General features: G+C 37.9%; 1 protein-coding gene across 3 annotated transcripts in view; it reads right to left on the minus strand.

The window, feature by feature from the left end:
• Positions 1-26,944, minus strand: part of ZDHHC17 (zinc finger DHHC-type palmitoyltransferase 17) — a 137,526-nt gene that overhangs the window by 104,819 nt on the left and 5,763 nt on the right. For all 3 annotated transcript variants that reach the window (XM_054718828.1, XM_054718829.1, XM_054718830.1), the window contains exons 2-3: positions 17,949-18,052; positions 7,853-7,975 (exon numbers count right to left, since the gene is read on the minus strand). In XM_054718828.1, the coding sequence (XP_054574803.1) occupies positions 7,853-7,975; positions 17,949-18,052 (227 nt within the window). The remainder of the gene's footprint in view (positions 1-7,852; positions 7,976-17,948; positions 18,053-26,944) is intronic.

Raw genomic sequence — 26,944 nt, forward strand, 5'->3', positions numbered from 1 at the left:
ACGCATTTGAAAAATGAAAAACAAATTGCTAAAACTCCAATGTCTCCAGAGGGGGGCACCAATGAGAAGCAAACCAGAATCCTATCTAATAAAGATGGAATATGCTAATTAACTGTCATGTCCTCACAAAGACGCGGTGCCCACAGTCAATAAGGAGGGAATATGCTAATTGACTGCCACGCCCTCAAAGATGGCGGCACCCACAGCCACAAGATGGCGGCACCCAGTCCCCTCAGCACCGCCAGGGCGGCAGGCACGCGGCACAGCCGGGTCCACCCCCAAGTGGGTCCGGCCACTCTGCACACCTGACTCCGGAGTCCCCCAGTCCCCTCAGCCCCCCAGCCACCCAGAGCTGGCCCAAGGTTCAGGCAAGCCTTGGATGGTGGCTGCCCAGCTGACGCCCGAGGCGCAGTCAAGCCTTGGATGGCGGCTGCCCAGACGCCCAGGGCCGCCCAAGGCTCAGGTAACCAGGGCTGGCCGAGGCTTGTGCTGCTGGCAGTGGCAATAGCAGAGGTGTGATGGGGGTTTCGCCTTCCCCTGATCGCCAGGTTGCCACCCGCCCCTGAGGGCTCCCGAACTGTGAGAGGGGGTAGGCTGGGCTGAGGGACCGCCCCCTCCAACGCATGAATTTTCATGCACCAGGCCTCTAGTCCTATATAATAAAAGCCTAATATGCTAAGTGTCTGGTTGTCCGTTCAACCAATCAAAGCAAAATATGCTAATTATATTCTAAGGCCACTCAACTGCTCACTATGATGTGCACTGACCGCCAGGAAGTAGACAGTCGACCAGTCGCTATGACATGCACTGACTGCCCCAACCTGTAGGTTAGCTTGCTGCTGGGGTCTGGCTGATCAGTACTGAGCGAGACAGGCTGGACATGCCCGGAGCCCTCTGGTAGTCCCTCCCCAGCTGGCCAACCTCCCATGTCCCTCCCCGGCCCTGATTGTCCACTGGTGGGGGTCCCTGGACCTGGCCTACATGCTCTCGCAATCCAGGACCCCTCAGGGGATGTCGAAGAGCCGGTTTCAGATTGATCCCACAGGCCAGGCCAAGGGACCCCACTGGTGCATGAATTCATGCACCAGGCCTCTAGTATATTATAAAACCCTAGAAAAACTAAGAGATTAAAGTCAATTGTTACCTCCAAAGAAAGTAATAAGAAGGTGGACTGTAAATATAAACACTGGCTGAAAGTCAATATAAAAGTTACTGAAAAATTGTTTTCTGACTTATATACTCCATGAAAGTTAGTATTTATTTAACATCACAAATAAGCATTTTAGTGACATGGAAGCAATCAAGCAGCTGACAGTACCATAAAAGTATTCACTGATTTAACAGTATAGTGTACACTATACTGCTAAATCTTAAATGTGACTACTCAAATTTTTAATATTATTGTCTCTTAAAGTTCAGATTCATTCTTGCATCCCTAAACTTCATTGTATGGTGGTGACTTAGGCTTCAGCCTCAAGCCCATGTTGATTTTAATAGTCAATCATCAGTGTTTGCCAAAAGGTGTTTCCTGTGCACCTTTACCCAAGAAGTTTGAGCCTCTGGGAATTAAATCAGAGAACCATATAAAACATTTTACTTAAAATGTAGCAATCCAATGAGAGTTTACATACTGAACAATAAGAATTCCAAGCCATTTTCCTTACTCTGGTCAGCAGGCAGCTAGACAGATGCTTAGGCCCACCCCACCAATTAGAAGATTCTTCTCCTAGAGAAACTGAGCAACCCCAGAGAAAACCTCCAGAATCGGACATTTGGGAGGCTCCTATTGTAAATTCTCTAAGTCTCACAGCTTCCAGGGTTTTTTGTGTGTGTTTTTAAGATTTTTATTGGTTTTTAGAGAAAGAAGAAGGAAGAGGAAAAAAGAGAGAAACATCGATGTGAAAGTGAAACATCGATTGGCTGCCTCCTGGGGACCAAGCCCGCAACCTGGGCATGTGCCCTGACGGGGAATCAAACTGGTAACCTTTCAATGCATTAGATGACATCCAACCAACTTAGCCACACTGGTCGGGGCAAATCAGGTTTTTTATGTCTCTCCTAAATATGAACGGCCAAATAGGACTAGACAATTAAGTGAAAGTTCAAATATGGAAGAAGGCCAAAATAAAACAAGCCCAAAATAGACAATATACAGAGAAGAAAAACTTAAAAAACACAACAAAAGTTATAGCCTCCAAAAATATAAGAGACTATATACCTATGATAAAAGAACAAAATTTTTCTTTAAAGGTAGGGGGAAACAGAAGAAATGCTTAAAAACTGAAAATGTGTTAGATATAATTAGAAATAAAAAGAGGGATTAGAAGATAAGTTAAGAAACTCTCTCCAAAGTATAATTGCTATACTGGGAGACAAAAGGTAGCTAGAATAAAGCTAAAAAAAGGAGGGGGGGGGGGAATTAATTTGGTTGGTTCCAGTATCTAACAAATAAAGAGTTCCTGAAAGGAAAAAAAAAAAAAAAACAGAAAATAAAAATGAGTCACTCTTGAGGGCACAACGCAAGAATCCTTCCCTTAACTAAAAAGACAAATTTCTAGGTTAAAAGTGGCAAATTAATTGCCATAAATTGAATATTTAAATAAATAAAAACCCATCAATGCACAATAAACTTTCACAAAATTGGGACTAAAGAAAAAAAATTAAATGTTGCCAAGAGTAATAAGCCACACACATAGTGAGTTCTCAGAAAATTATAAGCTCCATATTTTTTTAATAAAGGCCATCTATAAATATAAAAGGCAAATATGCAAAGTGTCTCCTCAGGAGTTCCACCTGGAGACCTGGAGTTTGATTGCTTGCTATGACGTGCACTGACCACCAGGCGGTGGCACGGAACATGGCGGGTGACCAGCGGTGGCAGGGCGCTGAGGGAGCAAGGGAAGGAGGAGGCAGGGAGGCAGGGAACCTGATCGGCCCTGATCGCTGGCCAGGCCTAGGGACCCTACCTGTGAACAAATTTTGTGCACCAGGCCTCTAGTATTCCTTAATAAAGCCTTGACTTGAAATCAGACACTACATGCATTGTTAGTTGTTGTTAATGAAAATCTTTAAGGTAACAACAGACTGTTGAAGACAAGAGGTTGAGCTAATCTTTTCTATTTTATTACATTAGGGTAAAAGCTGAGAAATAGTTGAAAGGCTTTCATTTCAAATGAAGACATTAATTAGGAATATAAACCTATCCAGGCTGAATATCTCCTCCTTTCCAAAGTACATTTACTTTATATATCATCATCATGAAGGTGACCCAACTACTTTGCTTGTGGTAAGTTCCTTTAATACACATTCTGATAAAATGTTAACTGTAAGAAGAGACACTTGTCCATGGGTCTCTTGTGCTCCCATGTCTTGCTAGGTATACCAAAAATGCAAGACCCTACCCACTCTTTACACAGGCCATTTCTCCGAGTTGTGTTTACATCAAGCAGCCTTTAGAGATCAGGTAACGTCTTCCTCTGGGATAAAGAGCAAGCTTGCTTACCACTTACTATAAAAGCAATGAATTCCCCAAGCTGCAACACAAACCCACTGTGTGTGCTGCATCCATCTGGACAATATCAAGCCACTCTTATAGGACCTAAAGAGCAAGAGGGTCCTATGCAAATACTATGTTCATGCTATTTGCTATGCTATGAATAATCAAGTCCTTTGTCTCTACTTGAGTCATGTATCTTCTGCCAGCATCCATGAAATAGAAGTAATATGTTGGAATTTTTAAGTAGGGGGTAATTCCAAACCCAATGGAAAAAATTAATCTTGAGGCTATGAATACCAGTTGTTAGTGAAAACTGTATTTACTCAGCATATGTTTGTTTTAGGAAAGTAACTTGCTAGACTATGTACTGTAAGAAATTAAGCTTACCCACCTGGAAATATAATATACACAGACACTACGATTTTTAACTCACTCTATAGTTTACTGACTTTATTTTGTAACCTCACTAATCCATACATGGTTTGGAACAATTTGTAAGGCATGCAGCATCAAGACTTTTTATCTGCATTTCTCACTTCAAACTTTCTTAAATATTTCTAAACACAAGACAAAAGTGAATTTTTGATCAATAAAATGAAATCAAACATATCTCAACTATAATACTTGAAGCAAGAAAATAGCAAAGTAATATTTTAAAATTCCGAGAAAACGACTTTGAATCTAGAAATCTATGCTCAGACAAACAACCAATAAAGTATGAGGTCAGGAGATATTGTAACTTCAAAACATTTACCTCCCAAGCATTCTCTCCCTCAGCAAGCTATCAGGAAATGTGCTCTACTAAAACCCAGGAGCAAAGCAATAAAGATAAAGACCTGAGATCAGGAAACTGAGACCAACACTGGAGCAAAGGGATTTCTCAGGATGATGGTAAAGGAAAGTCTCAAGACAATTGTTGTATAGTAGCTTTAAAGGGCAAACAGTCTGGGCTGGAGCAGAAAGGTGGAAATCCAGGAAGAACTGATAAATGATCTCATATTGTTTGCACATAAAGGGTTTTTAGTTTTAAGAGTATAGTAAGAATTAGTTATGACATATAGCAAATTGAATGAAGCAACTGGCCCTAGCTGATTTGGCTCAGTGGGTAGAGCATCAGCCTGCGAACTGAAAGGTCCCAGGTTCAATTCCAGTCAAGGGCACATGCCCAGGTTGTGGGCTCAATCCCCAGTAGGGGGCCTTGTAGGAGGCAGCCGATCAATGATTCTCTCTCATCATGGGTGTTTCTCTCTCTCTCTCCTCTTCCTTCCTCTCTGAAATCAATAAAAATATATTTTTTTAAAAAATGAAGGAACTGTTACTTCAGACAAAAAACAGATTTCTACAGAAAAGAACAGATAATCATAGAAGACTCCTGGGGTTAGTAGTGAGAATTTACATACTAACAATTTAAACTTTGCATAGTGATTTAACTAAATCTATAACAGAGGTGAAGGAAGAAGTATTCGTGGTGAGGTGATCTAGGATATCTAGTTATCCCAAAGTAGAAAGTCAAAATATAATAAATGATAAATAAAAAAATAACAGTATAGAAGTTGGCAATATTCATTAAAATTCAAAATTCATCTTTCTAACTTTCTTACTCCTAAGAATTCTACAGACAGATATGAACATAAGCACAATGACATGTGAACAGGTACAGCACTGTTCGTACTAGTAAAAACACCAGAATCAACTATAGGGAAACCATTCATGAATTAAATCCATATAATTGAAATTACACAGTTTTAAAAAAAAGAATAATGCAACTCTGTTTGTACTAATCTGGAAAATATCAAAGATATATAAATTAAATGAAAAGGCAGAATAGTGTTTACTATCATTTGTGTAAAGAAAATAACATTCTAAATAAAAGTAGCAATACAAATATATAAAATACAAGAGTAAATACTGAAAGAAATAGCTAAAGTAATGAAAAGGGTTACTCTGGGGATACAGGACTCAGAGAGTGGGGAGGGATTACTGTTTCCCATTGTAACCCTTTAAGTACTGTTTGGGATTTTTCCAAATCATTTATGTACTATTTTGATTAAAATGTATTAATTGAAAAAACTACAGAGGTTGTGGAAGGCTAGATAATCTGAGTCAACCCTCCCGTTAAAGAAAACTAAAAAGCTCAATGAAATTTAAGAAACATTTCCTAAAAAGCAAAGCCTAAGAAAAGTAAAAGCATATATCAGGCCAAGATTCAGGAAAGGGTTAAAACCTAGAGAAGTCAGAAAACCACTTGGACACCATCTGCCTTAAAGACAAGGGTTGGGACTCCAAAAAGCTGCACTGTGGTAGTAATTAAGAACCAGAAATAAAACTGGCTTTAGCATGGTCTTCAGCCACTTGAGTGATCCAGAAAATCTAAAGCCTTAAAATTAAGTTAAAGTTGGGGCTAGCGTAAACAAATACTAGTAGAAATCTTCTCATCTTAGGCCTCAACTTATTCAACAAATAATTTTTCAAACACAATGTCTAATACATATTCAAAGATAGTCAAGCACACAACAATATAACAGATACAGACCCACACAGACTCAAAATGCTATATATTCTCAGACACAGATTATAAAGAAACTATATTTACTATGTCCAAGTATATAAAACGAGATAGAAAATTTCAGGAACAAATATTTAAGTATCACATGTTTTTTAAAAAAATTCTAGAACTTAAACAAAATTAGAAACACAATGAATATATTTAACAGCAGATTATACATAAACAGAGAATAAATGAACTGCAAGATAAGTCTAAAGTTTTCAGAATGAAGCAGAGACAAAAGGAGAGAACACACACATGGAAGAGTGGATAAGAGGCAGTATACAATGAAAAGGTCAAACAAAATTAACTGGTTTTCTAGAAAGAGACCAAAAAGAGAATGGGCCAGAGTAATATTTGAAGAAATATGACTGAGATTTTTTTTCAGAACTGATGAAAACATCAATCCATACAATCAAGAATTTTGTGCAATGTCATTCAGGGTAAATTTTTTAAAAATCTACACCTAGATACATCATCATGAAACTGCAAAAAAACAGAAACAAAATCTTAAAACATCCAGGAAAAAAAGAAATCCTCTATAAGCACAATACTTAAGACTGATTTCTCAAAAGTAAAAGAAGCCAGAAAACTGTGGAATATTTTAAAAATAAAACAAACAAAAGCTGTCAACCTAGATTTTTATACTATGTAAAAATTTCCTTCACTAATGAAGATTAAAAACATTTTCCTGTGTTGGAGGGTCATCCAATCCACCAAAAGGTTGTGGGTTCAATTTCAAGTCAGGGCACATACCTAGGTTGTAGGTTCAATCCCCAGTCAGGGTGCATTTGGGAGGCAACCAATAAATGTTTCTCTCTCTTCCTTCCTCTCTCTCTAAAATCAATATAAATATATCCTCGGGTGAGGATTAAACACACACACACACACACACACACACACACACACACACAAAACGTTTTCCCATAAGCAAAACAGAATTAGATATTAGGAGGCCCATACTGAAAGCAAAGGGAAGGTTAGAGATACATAAAGGGAAAAAATGAAAATATGCTCTCTGGAAGAAAGTGATTCATGGAGTCCAATGCTTTAGATATTACTTGTTTAATCTTTCTTTAGAACTCTAGGTGCAAATAAATTATTTTATGTGACATTAAATTTTACTTGACTGTAGACTCTGTGTGCTGTACTTAACTGCACACTTGCAAGCAGTTCTTTTCAACTTTGTCTTTATCTAAAGATCTTATGTCCAAATTATGACTACTAAAGCAGATTTACTAAGATTTCTATCATCTGACTCTTGCTTATCTAACTACCTGTTAGTAATACTAAACCAGCAGATTAACAGTAATAAAAATCATTTTATACTTCGTATGTATTCATCACTTATGCTTGTTTGAATAGTTAAATCAGAATATTATTACCTGTTATCTTTTTAACCCTCTCATTTCTTTTGTAATTCTTCCCCATAGAATTCATATTTAAAATGTGAGCTGCAAGGTGGACTGCAGGAGTTAACATCCTGACTCCAAACTTTATTAGCTGTATGTCATCATTAGTGTATTTAACCTCATTATGCTTCATTTTCCACATTGTAGGATAGCAGTAATTATTATTTTTCATACAAGGCTACTTTAAGAATTAAAATTAAAGGAAATGTACATGGAAAAGTACTCAGCTCAGTATGACACATTAATAAGCATTCAATATATGTTAAAAACAAAACTTTTCAGGAAAAAAGGTAGATAGAATCTACATTTTAAAAGCTATCATTGTTAAAAATTATTAATTTTTATAATAAGTTCTAATATTTTTATAACTAATTACTTAAAAATACAGAAAACACGTACTTGACTAAATCTATTCTATTGTTGATAGCAGCCCAATGGAGAAGTGTAACATTTTCTTTGTCTGGTTGTCGCACATCATAACCTGCTTCCACCAATTCTCGGCAACGTTCATATATTCCATACCTTGAAAAAAAAAGAAAAATAGAGATTATTACTACTATTTGACAAGAAATTTAAAGCTAAAAATAACATTTCAGAAGAAAATAATGCTCCATTTTGATACCTGAAAATTAAAATGGACTTCTGAACCTAAAATGCTACTTTTTACATATCAATATTCCAGATTTTACTAATCCACTTTACAGTTTTTGTCTCATCTACAAGAATGCAATATCTCATTAGTTGGAAGAGAAAAGGATACCAAAAATCAAACATCAATCATTTGCTTCTTTTTATTTATTTATTTATTTTTACTTTTATTTATTTTTTAAAATCTTTATTGTTCAGATTATTACAGCTGTTCCTCTTTTTTCCCCCCCATAGCTCCCCTCCACCCAGTTCCCACCCCACCCCACCCCATGCCCTTACCCCGCCCCCCAGTCCTCATCCATAGGTGTATGATTTTTGTCCAGTCTCTTCCCGCACCCCCACACCCCTACCCCCTTGAGGATTGTCAGTCCACTCCCTTTCTATGCCCCTGATTCTATTATATTCACCAGTTTATTCTGTTCATCAGATTTTTTATTCACTTGATTTTTAGACTCACTTGTTGATAGATATGTATTTGTTGTTCATAATTTTTATCTGTACCTTTTTTTTCTTCTTCCTCTTCTTAAAGAATACCTTTCAGCATTTCATATAATACTGGTTTGGTGGTGATGAACTCCTTTAGCTTTTTCTTATCTGCGAAGCTCTTTATCTGACCTTCAATTCTGAATGATAGCTTTGCTGGGCAGAGTAATCTTGGTTGTAGGTTCTTGCTATTCATCGCTTTGAATATTTCTTGCCACTCCCGTCTGGCCTGCATAGTTTCTGTTGAGAAATCAGCTGACAGTCGTATGGGTGCTCCCTTGTAGGTAACTGTTTTTCTCTTGCTGCTTTTAATATTCTTTGTCTTTTGCTCTTGGCATTTTAATTATGATGCGTCTTGGTGTGGTCCTCTTTGGATTCCTTTTGTTTGGGGTTCTGTGCACTTCCTGGACTTGTAAGTCTATTTCTCTCACCAGGTGGGGCAAGTTTTCTGTCATTATTTCTTCAAATATGTTTTCAGTATCTTGCTCTCTCTCTTCTTCTGGCACCCCCATAATTCGGATGTTGGTACACTTGAAGTTGTCCCAGAGGCTCCTTACACTATCTTCATATTTTTGGATTCTTTTTTCTTTTTGCTTTTCCAGTTGGGTGTTTTTTGCTTCTTTGTATTTCAAACCTTTAACTTGATTCTTGCGATCCTCTAGTCTACTGTTGGATCTCTGTATATTATTTTTTATTTCAGTCAGTGTATGCTTAATTTCTAGTTGGTCCTTTTCATATCCTCGAGGGTCTCACTAAATTTATTGCCCTTTTCTAGAAAATTCTTGAAAAACCTTATAACCGTGGTTTTGAACTCTATATCCAGCAGTTTGCTTTCTTCCATTTCTTTCGTTGTCTCCGCATTTTGGCTGCTTCTCTGAGTTGATAGAGTGGCTTTGTGTGCTAGGTGTCCTATAGGGCCCAGTGGCTCAGCCTCCCCAGTTACCTGAGGTGGACACTCTTGGTGCACCCCTTTGTGGGCTGTGTGTACAGTCTTGTTGTAGTTAAGCCTTGATTGTTGTTGGTAACACTGGGAGGAATTGACCTCCAGGCCAATTGGCTATGAGGATCAGCTGTGTCTACGATGGGAGAACTTCTGTGCTGGAGACACCCTTATGAGGCAAGACGTGCTTCAGTGGGGCTTTGGTGCTCACTGAGTCTGCCCCCTGAGTGTGTCCCTTATGGATCTGAGGAGTTGTAATCTGGATGGTCCCACTCTGACCCCTGGTACACTGGCTCTTGGATCTCCAAGGAGGTGCTAATTTAGCCTCTGCCTGAGGCCACCCAGCAGGAGCTATGGAGAGATCTGCAGATTCCTCTTCTTTGTTTGGGGTTTGGAGGTGCCCAGATGAAGCCCAGCTGTGAAGCAATGCAAGCTGCTATGGGGCCTTGGGCCATCTTTTGGATGTTCTGGGTCTGACTCAGATGCAGTTTGATAGGCAAGTTTAGATTTCAAAGGACCAGGCCATTTATATGCCTCTGTGCACAGCTTGCATGGGGCAGAGTCTCAGGGCAGATCAAACAGCAATGGCTTCCTGTCAGCCCTGCCCTAAGAGACACCCGGGTCTCAGTGTCCCAAGGTAATCGTTGCAAGCACCTCTGAGAGAAAGCTGCCCTCGAGTTCTGCCCACTTCCAGACAGTCCAGTTTCTCGCCATATGAGTCTGGGTCCCCAGAGTCTCGCCCAGAACTGGAGTTCAGAGCAGTCGGGAGCTTGTGTCTCCCTGCGGATTGAAAAAGCCAGCCGCGTACTCAGTTGCCAGCCCTCTCCACGTGCACGCCTCTGTACCTCTGCCTTCCGCACTTCCTCTGAGTCTCAGTGTGCTTTTCTCTTTCCTTCTTGTTGTAGAATTTCCACTCAGCCAGTCTTCCTGTGGTTCTGGATGATGTCCGTTTTGTCTTTTAGTTGTAGTTTTGAAGTTGTTGTGCAAGGCGGCAAATTCAGGTGTTTACCTATGCCGCCATCTTGGTTTTTCTGCTTGTTTTTATTTATATCACAAAAGGCAGCTTGAGGCAGCTTGAGGCAGCTTATAAAAGTATATACAATCATATTTAAAAATATTAAGGACATAAAAGAGCAGTAACAAACAGCGTAACAATGACTTAAAATAATATCAAGAAGAAAAGATGTTTTACAAGCCTCAGTATTCTTTATTTACAAATTTAGCTTTGATATTCATGAAGGAAAATTTTAAAAAGATGTGTTGGGGTGGGAAGTGGATTGGGTGGGGGAAAGAATCTTGTGAGTTCAAGCCAATGAACCATAAGAGAAAATCTATTGGGAGAGTTCTAGGAGAGTTGTTTATATTTGATAAAGAAGAAAGGTAATGCAAAGAGCCTGATCCTTTCCCACATTTCTGCTTTTGGTCATTGTGAGGCAGCCTAAATTTTTTAAAACTTTTTATTATGGAAATTTTCAAGCATAAGCAAAAGTAGAAAGAATCTATATTATAAAAGGCCTGTGGCCATCACACCCTAACATGGAAAGACCAAACAACCGGTCATCAGGAGGTGCTGGAGCACCTCTAAGTCCCTCCCCTCGGCCCACGAGCCGCTCACGGTGCCGGGCCACGCAGGGCTGGCGGGGGTCACACAGCAAGAGCCGGGGCCTGCAGCTCACGCAGGGAGGGTCTGGGGTGCCTTGGCTTGCGCAGGGCGGGTCTGGGTCTCGCGCTCTAGTAGTACAACAAACCACCAAGAATCCATCCTCAAGCCTCAAGAGCCATCAACTTTATTCTAAACAAAATATTGGGTCCTTGGAACTGAGACACAAAAGTCAATTTAAATGACTATATTTGTAATTTCTTAATCAGATTGGTCTTCAAAATGGGAAGGCACACCATAGGAAGAGGTCACAGTAGGAGTGGCACATTAATGGGACACTCAAAGCAAATATTAAAATTTCTACCTATATTCACATCTTACCTAACACAGAGATTAGGCTTTACTAATATTTGGTACAGCCTTCACATTGCTACTCTCACTGGCTCTGTATTGCATCTGTACACTCACTCACACACATACACACACACACACACACACACACACACACACACACACACACACACCCAAAGTAATCAACCTAAGGAAAGACCAAGAGTTCCACAAATTATAGTAGGTGACAGTGGCACCTTCTTCAGTTCCTTGTTCTTTTTCAGAAAATTGTTTACATGTGCCCAGTTCAGTGAATTAAGTATATTACCTTAAAGAGCAGAATCTACTTCACATTTTGAATGAAATAAATGTCCATAAAAATCTTTTTAACCATTCAAAAAATCACTGATTATTTTTCTAACAATTAAAAGTGATATGCATTCATTTTCCCTTTAACAAAAAAGACTAGTGTTCCAAAATGCTGGCTTTGCGTGTGAGGCAGGAGGATAGTCATGCCAAAAAACTGAGAGTAGTATGCTAGCAACCATATATTCTTAAGAAGGATAAAGATGTTTAGTCTGTTCCCCTTTAAGGCAAAGGGAATAGTGAGAAAGTAACTTTTTATTTCAGAAAAACTATAAAGAGAATATTTTTAAAAAACATGTTTGGAAATGTTTCCATCATTACATAATACCAGAGGGCCAATGCACAAAATTCATGCAAGGGGCTCAGCACTTGCAGCTCCTCCCAGGCTTTGCCGGCCCTCGCAGCCTCGGCCGGCCCTCGCAGCTACAGCTTCATCTAGAAGGTCATTCGGACGGTCATTCTGCTGTTTGGCCTAATTAGTTTATTAGCTCTTTATTATATACTAGAGGCCCGGTGCACAAAATTCGTGCACTGGGGAGGGGGGTTGTCCCTCAGCCCAGCTTGCACCCTCTCCAATCTGGGACCCCTCGGGGGATGTCCAACTGCCGGTTTAGGCCCATTCCCCAGGGATTGGGCCTAGACCGGCAGTCAGACATCCCTCTCACAATCCAGGACTGCTGGCTCCTAACTGCTCACCTGCCTGCCTGCCTGACTGCCCCTAACCGCTTCTTCCTGCTAGTCTGACTGCCCCATAACTGCTCCCCTGCCAGCCTGATCGACGCCTAACTGCTCCCCTACTGGCCCAGTCGCCCCCAACTGCCCTCCCCTGCCAGCCTGGTTGCCCCCAACTGCCCTCCCCTGCCGGCCCAGTCACCCCCAACTGCCCTCCCCTGCCGGCCCAGTCACCCCCAACTGCCCTCCCCTGCCAGCCTGGTCACCCCTAACTGCCCTCCCCTGCTGGCCTGGTCGCCCCTAACTGCCCTCCCCTGCTGGCCTGGTCACCCCTAACTGCCCTCGCCTGCAGGCCTGGTCTTTCCCAACTGCTCTCTCCTGCCAGCCTGGTCACCCCTAACTGCCCTCCCCTGCCAGCCTGGTCACCCCTAACTGCCCTCACCTGCAGGCCTGGTCTCCCTCAACTGCCCTCTCCTGCTGGCCTGATCACCCACAACTGCCCTCCCCTGCCGGCCATCTTGTGGTGGCCATCTTGTGACCACATGGAGGCAGCCATCTTTTGACCACATGGGGTTGGCCATCTTGTGTGAGGGTGCGACAGTCAATTTGCTTATTACCTCTTTATTATATAGGAGGATAATTTCTGAAAGATTTAAATATATCACATATAAAATCCTTCTCATGTGGACACACTAAAAAATTTTGATACAGTTTTCTAACTTGTGTGAACCCAATGCTTGTAATTTCAAAAATGCCAAAATCTGATTAATTCGTAAGAATTGTCATCAGAAAATGGATATTTACAAGATAAAGATCAAAAAATATTTGCTTAGAGATTAACGCTGAAAAAGCAATGACTGTGATTTAGTAAATGCAGCATACATTGCAATTCTTCTATTAGGGAATTATGTTTCTTTGTGAAATTATCTTTTTTTCAGCAATCAATCAATCAATCAAGAAATGAGTAAATAATTAAAACAAAGTATCTAAAAAATCAATTTAGGATCAGATTTATATATCATTTTTACATATACCACCTAAAATAATAAGAAGAAAGCCTGTTTAATTACACCACTCTCACTGTAAATAAGATTAATAAAAGACATTAAAGTACTTATTTAATGTATACATAAAATATATACACCAGTTTCCTCTAAATTGATCTATAAATACAATGAAATTCTAATTTAAGTCCTAAATGAATTATCTCATGAAATTCCCAAGGAGAACCCTAAAATTCATTGGTGAGAGTAAAAGGCCACGAATAGCTGAGACAAAGAATTCTGAAGACTAAGAAATGATTAAAACAATGTGGAACTATAAAAGATTAAACAAATGAAAGAAAAAAGAGTATTTAGAAATGGACCACAGAGTGACATCAGCATCATGGTAGAATAAGACTCCATCATTTTGTTCCCCCTGCAACAATAATTCTGTACTATTCACAGGCAAAGTGCCTCTGTGGAACTGTAGGATCCAGAACCATACGTCAAGTGAGCTGGAAGAAGTCTCACTCACCCATATATTGGTTAATAGGAACAAAGACTTCTATCTTAGCTGTGGCCCCTGCAAATGGTCCATGATCTGGCTCTAGCCCTTCTGGGCTGTGGTTTGAGAGCTCTGGAAAACACTGTTTTAGACAATCACCCGTGGATGAGAGAGCCTTTGTGGAAGTCCAGATTTCCAGAGAAGTTGCAGGACATTGTTTCAGCAGAACAATATGCAAGTTTGGACACACTGGAGAGAAGTACTGAATCATGAACTACATGACCTGGGAGTGGGAAGAGGCTGGGAGAGCAGCAGACAGGACTCTTGGAAGGTATATATATATTTTACGTATACATTAAGGAACACAGATCCCACTAAATTCAAAGCAGACTCCATCAAAATACATAAAGAACTTTTACAAATTACAAAACGATGAAAGAACTCAAAATGGGTAAAGAATTTAAAATGGCAATTCACATAGGAAGAAACTCAAATGGTCAATAAACATAGGGAAGATATTCAACACCACTTGTAATCAGAGAAAAGCCCATCAAAACAGAGAAAACCCATTTCACAACTATCAAACTGACAATTATTAAGTATGACAAAACTAGAGTTTAGTAAGAATGTAGTAAAAAAGAACTCTTTCGACAGTGGAAGTATAAACTGGCACAGGCATTTTGGAAATCAATTTGGCAATAACTGCTCGTGTTGAAAAAGAATATCCTAAATAAGACAGAAATTCCACTTGAGTGTCTACCTTAGAAAAATTCTTATTTATGTGCAGAGGAAACAAGTGGAAATACATTCACTGACACAATGTTTGTAATAATGAAAAAGTAAAAGAAATTTTCAGTGTCCCTTAATAAAGAGTGATAGAATACAGTAGTCCCCCTTAATCCACGGGAGATGATTCCAAGACCTCTAGTGGGTGCCTGAAACTATGAATAATACTGAACTCTACATATACTATGTTTTTTCCTATACATAGGAACCTGTGATGAAGTTTAATTTATAAATTAAGTATAGTAAAAGATTAATAACAATAATAAAATAAGACAATTATAACAATAAACTGTAATAAGTTATGTGAATATGGTCTCTCTCTCATGCTCTCAAAATACCTTATTATACTGTACTCACCCATGTTGTGATGAGATGATAAAATGACTTTGAGAACTTCACCTTTTTACTTAAAGGAAGCACTTTAAGGCTTCATTTTGGCATATCCAAATTGTTCTTTGGGGCCATCCTTAAGTAAAATAAGGGTTACTTTAAAACAAGCACTGCAGTTTTCACCTTGACAGTCGATCTGGTAACAGAGATGGCAACTACTAGTAAGTGACTAAAACTAGGCAGGTAGCTTACATTCATAAATATGCTGGACAAAGGAATGATTCATGCCTCAGGTGGGATCCAATGAGACAGTGTGAGATTTCATCATACTGCTCAGAACAGTGTACAATTTAAACTTAAATTGTTTATTTTTGGAATTTTTCATTTAGTATTTTTGGACAGTGGTTGATCATGGGTAACTGAAACTACATAAAGCAAAGCCACAGATAAGGGGGGACTAGGTCTGTACTATAAAGTAGTGAAACTGATTAAACTAGGTCTTTATTAACAACTAGAGGGCCGGTGCACAAAGTCGTGCACCAATAGAGTCCCTCAGCCTGGCCTGCGGGATTGGGCCAAAACAGGCTCTCCAACATCCCCCGGGGGGTCCCGGATTGCGAGAGGGTGCAGGCCAGGCCGGGGGATCCCACCAGTGCATGATCGGGGCCAGGGAGAGACGCAAGAGGTTGGCCAGCCAGGGAGGAGCCAGGGGAGGGCTCCAGGGTATGTCTGGCCCCGTCTCGCTCAGTCCCAATCATCCAGACCCCAGCAGCAAGCTAACCTACTGGTTGGAGTCAGTCCCAATCAGCCAGACCCCAGCAGCAAACTAACCTACCGGTTGTCTGCCCACTGGTGGTCAATGCACATCATAGTGAGCGGTTGAGCGGCCTTAGTATATCATTAGCATATTACACTTTGATTGATTGAACGGCCTACTGGTCAACTGGACACTTAGCATATCAGGTTTTTATTATACAGGATGATAAATCACAAAAGCGATATAGTTTTTTTTAATAAAAGCAAGCTGCAAAAAGATATGTAATGTAGAATACAATTTATATAAATTTTAAGCATCCATTATAATAGCATATTCTGTTTATAAATATTTGTAGAAATGTACAAGTATGTTCATGAGAATGATTCACAGCAACTTCCAAGAGAGGTTTCCTTGGGGGAGACAAGGGGAAGAACACACTGAGCAACCTGCAGTAACTACAGCAAAATGTTAACATCTGCTTAATCTGACAGTTATTCTTCTCTATGGGACTGAAATGTTTCACAATTTAAGTAAATGTTTTTAAAGGTAGAAATTATAGACCTCATACTTAAATACTTTTCAAGAAATAGCGTAGTTAGAAAGGTATGTGAGGGATTAAAAAGAAAACGGTTGTGTGTTGTTGTTTTTCTTTTTAAAATAAAAGATGCTATAATATATTTGCTGATGGAAATGATGCATTAGGTAGGGTTAGAGAGATTAATGATAAAGGAAAGGCAATAGCAAAAGAAACAAAGTCTCAGAAGGAAAAATGAAAGTAGAGCAGTATAACTTGTTTGTTAAATACAATTGGCACAATGTGCTTTGATTTTTTTGATACATAACATTCAAGAAAGTAGGGTGACATCGGTAGACTAAGGACTTCCAAAAGTTTGCCTCTCCACAAAAGTAACTAAAAATTTGGCAAAAACTGTCAAGAATAAACTTTTTCAAAACTATGAAAACAAAAGCTTTCAGCAATCCAAGGAGCAACAGAGAACTTGGTGGTATTTTAACATATCATGGTCCCATCCTCGGCTGCCCAGCTGCCTTAAAAAATAAGTTTGCGTTATGGTACTGGAGTGAGCAGAATAGGGATGGAGTTCTTTCAAAGCTTCATTCACAAAGAGGAGTCATTATCTGACCTGTCTGGTTGTCTAATTGAAAGACTTACCAATTAAATCTCACTCAAATTCATTAAAAGCTTCTCCCTGGGGTTGTGCACATCAAATGTTTTAACATCATAGTTGTTTGAGATGGGTAGTAGTTGGAACAAACAACAGACAAATCAAAAAGCTTAAAAACAAGACCTAAGGAACGAGATATCCATAGAGGCTTTAAAAAAGCTTGGACATATTCTTGGGAATCTAGAAGGCCATACACATTAGCTGTGATAGCCCCAAGCTCTCACCTCTGATTGACCTTGAAGTTCTATGTAAGCAGAAAGTGAAGGCTAAGTCAGAGTTGTCAGCTGCCTGGCTGAGTGTTCAGTGTCCCAACATGCACAAAGAATCCCCTGACAAAGATCAAGACTTAATGATTCTAAGGAATTAAGAAGTGTGTCCCATCTTTACCTGACCACGAACTGATGGAGACTTCAGTGACCACACAAAACAAAGATACAGACTTTACAGAATAGTTCAGAAATGTCACAAATAACAAACCCTGGAAGAACCTGATATCCAGAACTGTCACATTACATTATTTGACAAGTTTTCAACAAAAAATTATAAGACCTCGGGGGTGGGAGTGGCAGCGGTTGGGGGGGGAGGGGAGGTGTCAATCGGGAATAAAGGAGACAAATGTAATACTTCAAACAATTTAAAAAAATTATAAAACCTCCAAAGAAACAAGAAAGTATAATTTATACTGGAGGAGTGGGGGTGGTTGTGGCAAGTAATAGAAACTGTCCCTGAGGAATCCCACACACTGAACTTACTAGACAAAGATTTTAAATCAGCTATTTTAAATTTGTACAAAGAACCAAAATATAAAAACAATGTCTCGCCAACTAGGGAATATCAATAAAGACAAAGAAATATGTGTTCATATTTCACTTAAAATATATATATCAAAGAAAACTACAACAGAAACTTACTGTGTAGCCTTGACTATGTCCCATGTGCTATAATCATCAATATGAGTTTTCCGTCCAAGAGGTTCACCATATCCATGGTTATAATGGCTTTGGGGTTTAATTTCCTGTTAAAGAGAAAATCACACAGAGGCAAGAATTGAGAAAAGGTACAGGAAACATTTCAATATTTCTCTACTGTTTTACATTATTTGAAGAATGCTCATTATTGAAATTATTAAGTTTTACCTTTTTCTGAGGTCTGTACTCTTTAAAGAAAAACCCTTGGTACACACTCCCAAAAGATGCAAAGACCAGAAATTAGTGACAAATTAGTAAGCGAAATTCATCTTTAGTTCCATAAAACTCTCTTACCTCTTCATCAAATCAACTCTTGTTCTCTTAGACCAGTTTTTCTATTATTCTAACATTACCCCTAGGTCTAACACCTTACTCCAAAACCTTCATTACATGGCAAATAAACTCTGAGGTCCTAAAGATAAAAACACAGGAATATTATTATTCTCCTATTCTAAGATATTTTCTTATACTCATTCATGCTGAGGACTTATTAAGCATCTACCATTAGATGCATAAGGAACAATGGCACAGCTCTGATAAAATGTAAATCCACTAAAGTAAGTAACTTTTTATATAAAAATTCAATTAAAAAATTGTTTTGTAGAATATTACTAGTATATCCATCAAAGCTTATATGCTATGTGTAATTTTCTATTTAAAATACAAAATTTGTTATGCATAATCAGCTTCCTCAATATAATGTAGCACTGAGATACAATTATATTTCTTTATATGCAAACAGAAAAATTGAGCATATTTAATTCTAATATCACCCATTCAAATTTCTATTATTCTGATCTCTCTGTCTCTCTCTCTCTCTCTCTCTCACACACACACACACACAAATGTAAATGTAAACAAAAGGGTCTCGATTCCAATAATTACAGGCTATTGCTGTTCCTTGTGATTAAGCCCCTATCCCAGTGGTCGGCAAACTCATTAGTCAACAGAGCGGCAAACCGCAGCTCGCGAGCCACAGTTTGCTGACCACTGGATAGGGCATAACAAGGTATCTGGAAAGAATGAAATCCTTAAAAGAATTCATGCTCTCTTGGCCACTGATATTTAATAATCCAAATTGAATGGCATTTTATTGAAGGAAAAAGGCTATTATCTTTAAATTACTGTCACCATTCCATTTGTTTGGGAAATTCCAAAATTAATTTGTTTGAGCCATAAATTTAGAAGAATATCAATTTGAATATTTTCAAGGAGAATTAAAAAGTTTCACAAAAGCAAATTCTAGATGTTTCAACAGATTAGTTCCTTATGAAAAATGTTACAGCCAATATTAAAATGCCACAGTAATAATCATTAATCTACATTAGCAGATGAAAGAAAATAGACATGTCTTAAACCAAGATTCACAACATGCATAATGCATATAGTTTACTAAGTGATTTTTTTTTTTTTGAGATTGTTCTTGGACTCCATTAAAATAGAACTGGTTAAATTTGAATATGGACAGGTATAGCATTTTGGGTATGTGCAACATTCTGAATAACTGATGAAACAAACCAATACATAAGACTTAACCATTTAATATTTTTAAATCTTTTCTGTTTAATTTCCCCACTGAATTACAGTTCTCAACTTCTCTATGCTCTATATTCAGTGGAGTGAAGTCAAGAAAGAAACTTCTTAGACCAATAACACTTCCTTCTTTCTTTCTAAGTCTTCTGTTCTGATTTTTATTCTCCCCTACCACCAGGAAAATAATTTTTTAAACTTTTGATTCTGACTTCTGTATGGGTGAAACACAACTGAAGAAAAATAAAAACTGGCAGTGCCTGGCTGGTGTTGCTCAGTGGTTGGGTGTCGACCTGTAAACCAGGAAGTCATGGTCAATTCTTGGTCAGGGCACATGCCCGGTTGCAGGTTCAGTCCCAGTAGGGGGAGTGCAGGAGGCAGCTGATCAATGATTCTCGCTCATCACTGATGTTTCTATTTCTCTCCCTCTCTCTTCCTCTCTGAAATCAATAAAAGTATTAAAAAAAAAAAAAAAACTGGTAGTAGTTTACAAGCAAAATGGAATAATGCTGTATAACCAAAAAGACATGTATTGAGAGCCTACTATATGTAAAGTACTCTCCAATGTACTGGGACCTCAGGCCAGAATAAGTATAAGGCCAGTTCAAAGTTTAAGAGCGTGGCAAAATACTCAGTAGTCACAATTTAAAATATTTTAATGGATTATCTTTTAAAAATAAAAAAATGCAAAAAAAAAATCCCAAAAATCAGCATTTTAAATATAGACACATCAATACTGCTAATTTTTCTATTTGCACCAGGTTCCACAATGGCTCAGAGAAGCACTACAGACATACACCAAACACAGCCTATTGTCCTCAAGGACTTTACAGTCCAGAGTGGAAAGACAAAGTAAGTAAGAAATATAGGTCAAATAGTACTGGTAGAAGCAAAAACCTTCCAATAATAAGTTAAAAACTAAATAAAGACATTACATCCAAAAATTAATAACTTTAAAAACTATTTCCATTTGAAAATCTTTTAGGGCAAACTGCTATTCTTTTTTACTAATGACAAATATACTGCTTTACAGGCATATAACAAATATTCATAAAACAAAAAGCAAATTTCTACTTAAGGCTTACTTACTATTATAATGTTTTCATGCTCTTTAAGGTCATTTTTATCCCCAGAGACCTATTCTCAGTTTCTCTATAGTCTCTCTAATCTCACTGACATTGCCAAATACGATCTTCCAAAAGCACCAAAAATCACTATTTTTTCTAGGAATAGTTTTATATTAAACATACACTGGTATCTGTGTTATCCCATCTGTAAGGTTTTTATTTTATTTTTACTTTTTAGTAAAAGAAATGATTTTTTTAAAAGATGGCTTAAAAAATATCCCTAGATTAATTCTAGCAAGGTACAGTTATTCCCATAAAAAAATAGAAGAAATGGTGTTTAAGCAAATCTCCTACATTTCTTATTACCCTTTATTATTATAAAGAACTTAAATGTATTTTTCTCACTTTTACACAGATTGGAAACTGGTTCATCTCTAGAACTAACCCTATCAATATGACAAATGCCAACATTTGTCATATTGATAGGGTTAGTTCTAGATATAACAACCATAGTTTTTAAACTTTGAAAACATAAAATAAAATAAAAATACTATGTTCATGTAAATAAGTACATCTTGTAAATATACAGACAATATTAATTTTTTAATTACCAATTTGCTATTATATCAGATACAATTCAACCTACAAATATTTAATGACAGTTTAAAATTCTGTAATTTTTCCTTGACTTTAATAGGAACCAAGAAGCAATTTAATTGATAGCTCTGGCAAGAAAATATTTATTTAAAAAAACATATGTAGGTCATTGTATCTTTTAAAAATGCATTAATTCCATGAGAAACAGCTTGGTGTAATAGAAAAAGTCCTTGAGTATAAGGCTATTGAATTGAATGTCTGCCACTCTCTTATCTAGGCTACAATCCAGCAAGAATTTAGGCCCCTTATTTGTAAAAAGAGGAGGATGAATAAGATCTTCATAGAGTTCCTCTGAGTTGTTTCAAGGACAAATATCAGGACATGAAAGAGCTAAAAGGTTTCAAGCCCCACTCAATTCATTTCCTTCTTAAACTGTAATTTATCCTGTTTTTAGATTTCTTTAATTAAAAAGAAAAGTGCCGAAACCGGTTTGGCTCAGTGGATAGAGCGTCAGCCTGCAGACTCAAGGGTCCCGGGTTCGATTCCGGTCAAGGGCATGTACCTTGGTTGCGGGCACATCCCCAGTAGGGGGTGTGCAAGAGGCAGCTGATCGATGTTTCTCTCTCATTGATGTTTCTAACTGTCTATCCCTCTCTCTTCCTCTCTGTAAAAAATCAATAAAATATATTTTTTAAAAAGAAAAGATTCAGCTGCTCTTAAAAAAAAAAACACAACAATTTAAACTACTAGATTTGAAGTCCTCCAAAATCTCTTCTAAGGCTAACATACAATGATTTTATACATTGGAGTATAGAAAATTTAGCTACTAGGAAAACACAGCCCTGGTACCTGTTGAAGAGAACTGGAAGGTGAAAAAGAACCTCCAAAATCTACTGCTGAAATAGTAGATAGGAATAAGAAGAGCTGTGATAAGCTCAGCTACTATACACTGCTGCTAAGAGAAATCAACATGTAAAAACTCAAATTTATAAAGCAGGTATAGGCAAATGCTGACTTACATGTCAAGGGGATAGATACCAAGTGTCTGTGACCAAAGAATCCTCTATTGGCCCAGTGCTTCTAAGTTTACTACCAACCAAATATAGATGTTTTGTAAGTACTCTATCAGAAAAGGTTCGCCAAGAATAGGTTCTATGGTACCAGCAATTACAACTTATTAGAAAGCAAACCAATATAAAAATAGGGGCATTGGTTATAAACAGTCAGAGCAATGGAATAGAGCTTGAAGAGTGAGAATCAGAATCGGGAGGAAAAGACATTCAATAAATGGTATAAAAAGGACAACTTGCTAGCCATTTGGGTTTTGTTTGTTTTTTAATTCAGCAGGCTTCAATATAAAAGGGTAATATGCTTGATGGAAAGATACCAAAAAATACAGCCACAGCTATAGTTTCTTTAATGGCAGGTGATACTGAAATGAGCCTGAGAATAACAGGGCGAAAGCAGGATTCAGGGCAGCAGGCTCCCAGGTAGAGAGGCTTTGCCAGGTCAGCCACTCTCCATGAGAACATACAGATGCCTAGACCTAGTGAGAAAAGCATGCATACCCTCCTGTTCTTGGGGAGTCTTTGTGTCCGCCCCCCCACCCCCACCCCCGGGCTCTTGACTGCTCTGGATGGAGACTCTGGCCATATGCCTAGTGCTCATCAGGTCTAAGTAACTTGTTCGAAATGGCTACAGGACTTTTCCTGTTTTCTTCAAGACAGTAAATTGAGCTCTATTTCCCAGGTTTCCCAGAGCTGTGACTATACCCTGGCAGGACCAGGCCTCAGTCTCTTAAAGACTCTTCCTATGGATCCCCACCTCATTCCTTATATCACGTAACTTCAAAAGCCAGACCAAAGATTTAAAAATAAAAATACTGTCAATAAGTGTCCTAATGTGTAAAAAAAAAAAAAATCTGAGAAAAGCATAAATAACATATTTGAAAAATGGGCAAATGCTATGAAGACAATTCAAAGAAAAATACAATGGCAAATATATGTAAATTATATTATGTAATCTAAATAAATATATGTGTAAATTAAATGTATTACAAAAAAAAAGAGGGAGTGAAATCAAGTCAATAAAATTCTAGGGCATATACATGCTACCTTCAAGACACATGCTTTTGGTGCATAGCCCATATACACAGGTGAATTAGCAAGCCATTAGCACTTACCCATATGCTTACGATGTGCACTGTGTAACTATCTGCTGTCAGGTATCATACTAATAGATTGGACTCTAATTCAAGGAACTAAATGTACTTAATTATATAATGTTGCTGCTGAAATTTAATTCCATTTAATGTACAAGATGATATTAGAACACTATGTAGGGCTGCTGACAAGAAGAAGATAGAAAAGGAAAAAAAGGTCTCTGTGTACTTGATTCATTTCTAAGTTCTAACTAAAATCAATGGGCCAAATGTGAGGCCATCTTAAAACCTAAGAAAGTAATGAACTAAATTCTAGAGATACCATAAGGATTTTTAAAAAAGAAATATTGATTATATATAATGAAAAAGGTAGCATAAGCATAAAACTTTTATAACCAAGTGAATAATGAATAACAAGGAAAACCAGTAGCCACACAACACTATAACTTTCTTTAAAAATGTTTTTAATTAATAGTGCCAGCAGATGGCACTACACTCAAGAGATAATCCTTTACTAACCGATTTGATGCATCCTCTTTTAAGGGTACATTGGACAAAAATGATGTGGTTATATAATGGAAAGATTTCCTTTTTTTTTTTCCAATATGCAACTGGTCTCTTACATATTTATGTGTTCTGCTGTGGTCCCTGATCCCTGGCTAACAGTACATGAATGCTGCACCTAATATCAGAGTCCAACTTGAGGCACAGGTTCTCTTCATAGTGTAGTACCATTTCCTCAATCCAATCTATCTATCTATATAAAACCCTAAATATGCAAATTGACTGAATGGCAGAACGACAAGTAGGTGGGGGGCAGGGCCAGTGAGCAGGCAGCGCCAGGCTGGCCAAGGCGGGTGCCAGCGGGGGCCCCCCCGATCACCCCGCCAGTCACCTCACAGATCGGCCCTGATCGCCGGCCAGCCTAGGGACCCTACCCGTACACAAATTTTGTGCACCAGACCTCTAGTCAAATTAATAATGCTTGCTTCCAACAAAATTTAGACCAGGAAAATGTTCATTATCTTCTAGTTTCTTCAAAAACTTGTTTTCACTTCATTTCCTTCTAGCATTAATCCATATGTACACACATATTTGTAACAATATGCATAAATTTGGCATACTTTCTTTCTTTCCACAAACATTTGATCAACAAACGTCTATACACACAAAAAAAAAAACAAATGTCTCTCTATGTATATTATCCCTATCTCTTTAAAAATGAACATTTTTAAAGATAGTTTAAGTTCTACAAAAACATTATAAATATTCAACACTGGGGTATGGTACATTTTTTACAATTAATGAACCAATACTGAAACATTATTATTAACTGAAGTCTATTCTTTATTCAAATTTCCTTAGTTTTTATATAATGTCCTTTTTCTATTCCAGGATCCATCTAGGATACATTACTTTTAAGTTATAATGGCTCCCTAGGCTCCGCTTGGCTATGATAATTTCTTGACTTTCCTTGTTTTTCATAAGCTTGACAGTTTTGAAGAGAACTAGCCAGGTATTTTGTAGAATGACCCTCAACTGGAATGTGTCTTTGTGGGCTTTTTTTCCCATTATTAGATAGGAATTATATTTTTAGGAGGAAGTGTTTTTTAATTCAACCTAATTCTGCAAATTTCTTTGAACACTGGTATACAAAATTTATTTGCTTAAATGTTTATATATTTTATGTGATTGTAATCATAGCACTCATACATTTTATATTCTTCCCTCATATTTTCTCATGCCATTGCATGTAATTTTTGTAAGTACTATACTGCTTTTTTATATAAAAAAGTGTTAAAGTCCTTACCCAAGAATATTTTTTATTGATTTCAGAGAGGAATAGAGAGAGATAGAGAGAGAGAGAGAGAGAGAGAGAGAGAGAGCGCATCAATGTGAGAGAGAAACATCAATTGGTTGCCTCCCATACGCACCCAGACCAGGGATCGAACCCACAATCTAGGTATGAAATAAAGGAAGATATGCAGACCCTTTGTAATGGTTAGTTGAGATTTCAGATGTATGGCAAAAAAATGCTGGCATCCATAACCCCAGTACACAGAAGAAATAAGCTGCTCTGTACTAGGAGAAAATGAAGCTGAAAGGCAGAGACGAGAAGAGATAGAAGACAGTTTTGATCTTCTCAGCTCAGAGCTTACTTGCACTTCTGCCATCCTAAATTTGGGTTATATGAGCCAGTAAATTCCCTTTTTTTCCCCAAGTAAGTTTGAAAAGAGTTGGTGATATTTGCAACCTGGGGATTCTAACACTAACAACTTCAGTTTTCAGCTCACAGAAGGGTTTATTTTATTTTATTTTATTTTATTTTATTTTATTATCATGAGAATGAGGTTTTGGTCACCAGTTTTGTTCATCCCTCATTAAATCATGTGTAAGTTAACAAATGTTCATAATCAGAAAGTTGTTTTAAAAAACTAAACAAGGGTATAAAACAGTAACATCTCAATCAGTTATTACTTTTCACTTGATTATTTCTCCTAATATAAAACAACTGTTAAAAACACAAGCTACCTGACATATATACAAAAAGAAACCTTCAGGTACCATTTCCTCAACAATACTACTAATAATGAAAATGATGAGCCTAAGACACTATAATATTCTAACTTATAAAAGAAAAATTCTATCATATTTAATGTGTATTATCCCTAGAAAATGGAGTAATTCCGTATGTATTATCCCTAGAATATGGAGTAATTCATTTGAAACAAAACCTAAAAATATTGTTTAGCCCTTTAAAACTCAGGAAATTAAGTTCTTCACAGTATCTTTTTCACAGAAGGCTGAAGTTCCACTGTATTTTCAAATTAGCTGCCTGTAGCTATATTTTCAGGATTTTTTAATAGAAGACATTATCCAGCCCAGCTGGTGTCGCTCAGTGCTTGAGTGTCAACCCATGAACCAGGAGGTCACAGTTCGATTCCCGGTGAGGGCACATGCCTGGGTTGCGGGCTCGATCCCCAGTGCGGGGCGTGCAGGAAGCAGCTGATCAATGATTCCCTCTCAACATTGATGTTTCTATCTTTCCCTCACAAAAGAAGACATTATCCAATAATTGGATGTTACATTGGGTGAAAATTTTACTTGCATATTTTATAATATAATATTGTCCTGAATCAAGTTTTCAAATGAAAAAGTTTAAAATAGTTGATATTTTATTCTTGAATTACCCATCTGTAATAAAATCTAATCATAAAATCCTACATAATAAAAGGCAAATATGCAAATTGTCCCCTCGTTGGGGACAAATATGCAAATATGCCCTGTCGAACTCCCCTCCAGGAGTTCAACAGGGCATTCAACCAGGGGGCGGGGCTGGCTGGCCAACCGTCCACGGCCCCTCCCCACAGCCGGCTGGACCCCATACATGCATGAATTCGTGCACCAGGCCTGTAGTAATAATATAATTAGATGATGCTTTGAAAGAGAATTGCACATAACCTTGATACTGAAATAATGCCTTTTGGGATTATGTAATTGTTGGGGGTTCTGTTAAAAACACATTACATCAAGATCCCTTCACTAACTAACCCTAACTACTCTAACATACCCTTAGGATACTC

This window comes from Eptesicus fuscus, chromosome 7 (assembly GCF_027574615.1).
Source record: "Eptesicus fuscus isolate TK198812 chromosome 7, DD_ASM_mEF_20220401, whole genome shotgun sequence".
Lineage (NCBI taxonomy): Eukaryota > Metazoa > Chordata > Mammalia > Chiroptera > Vespertilionidae > Eptesicus > Eptesicus fuscus.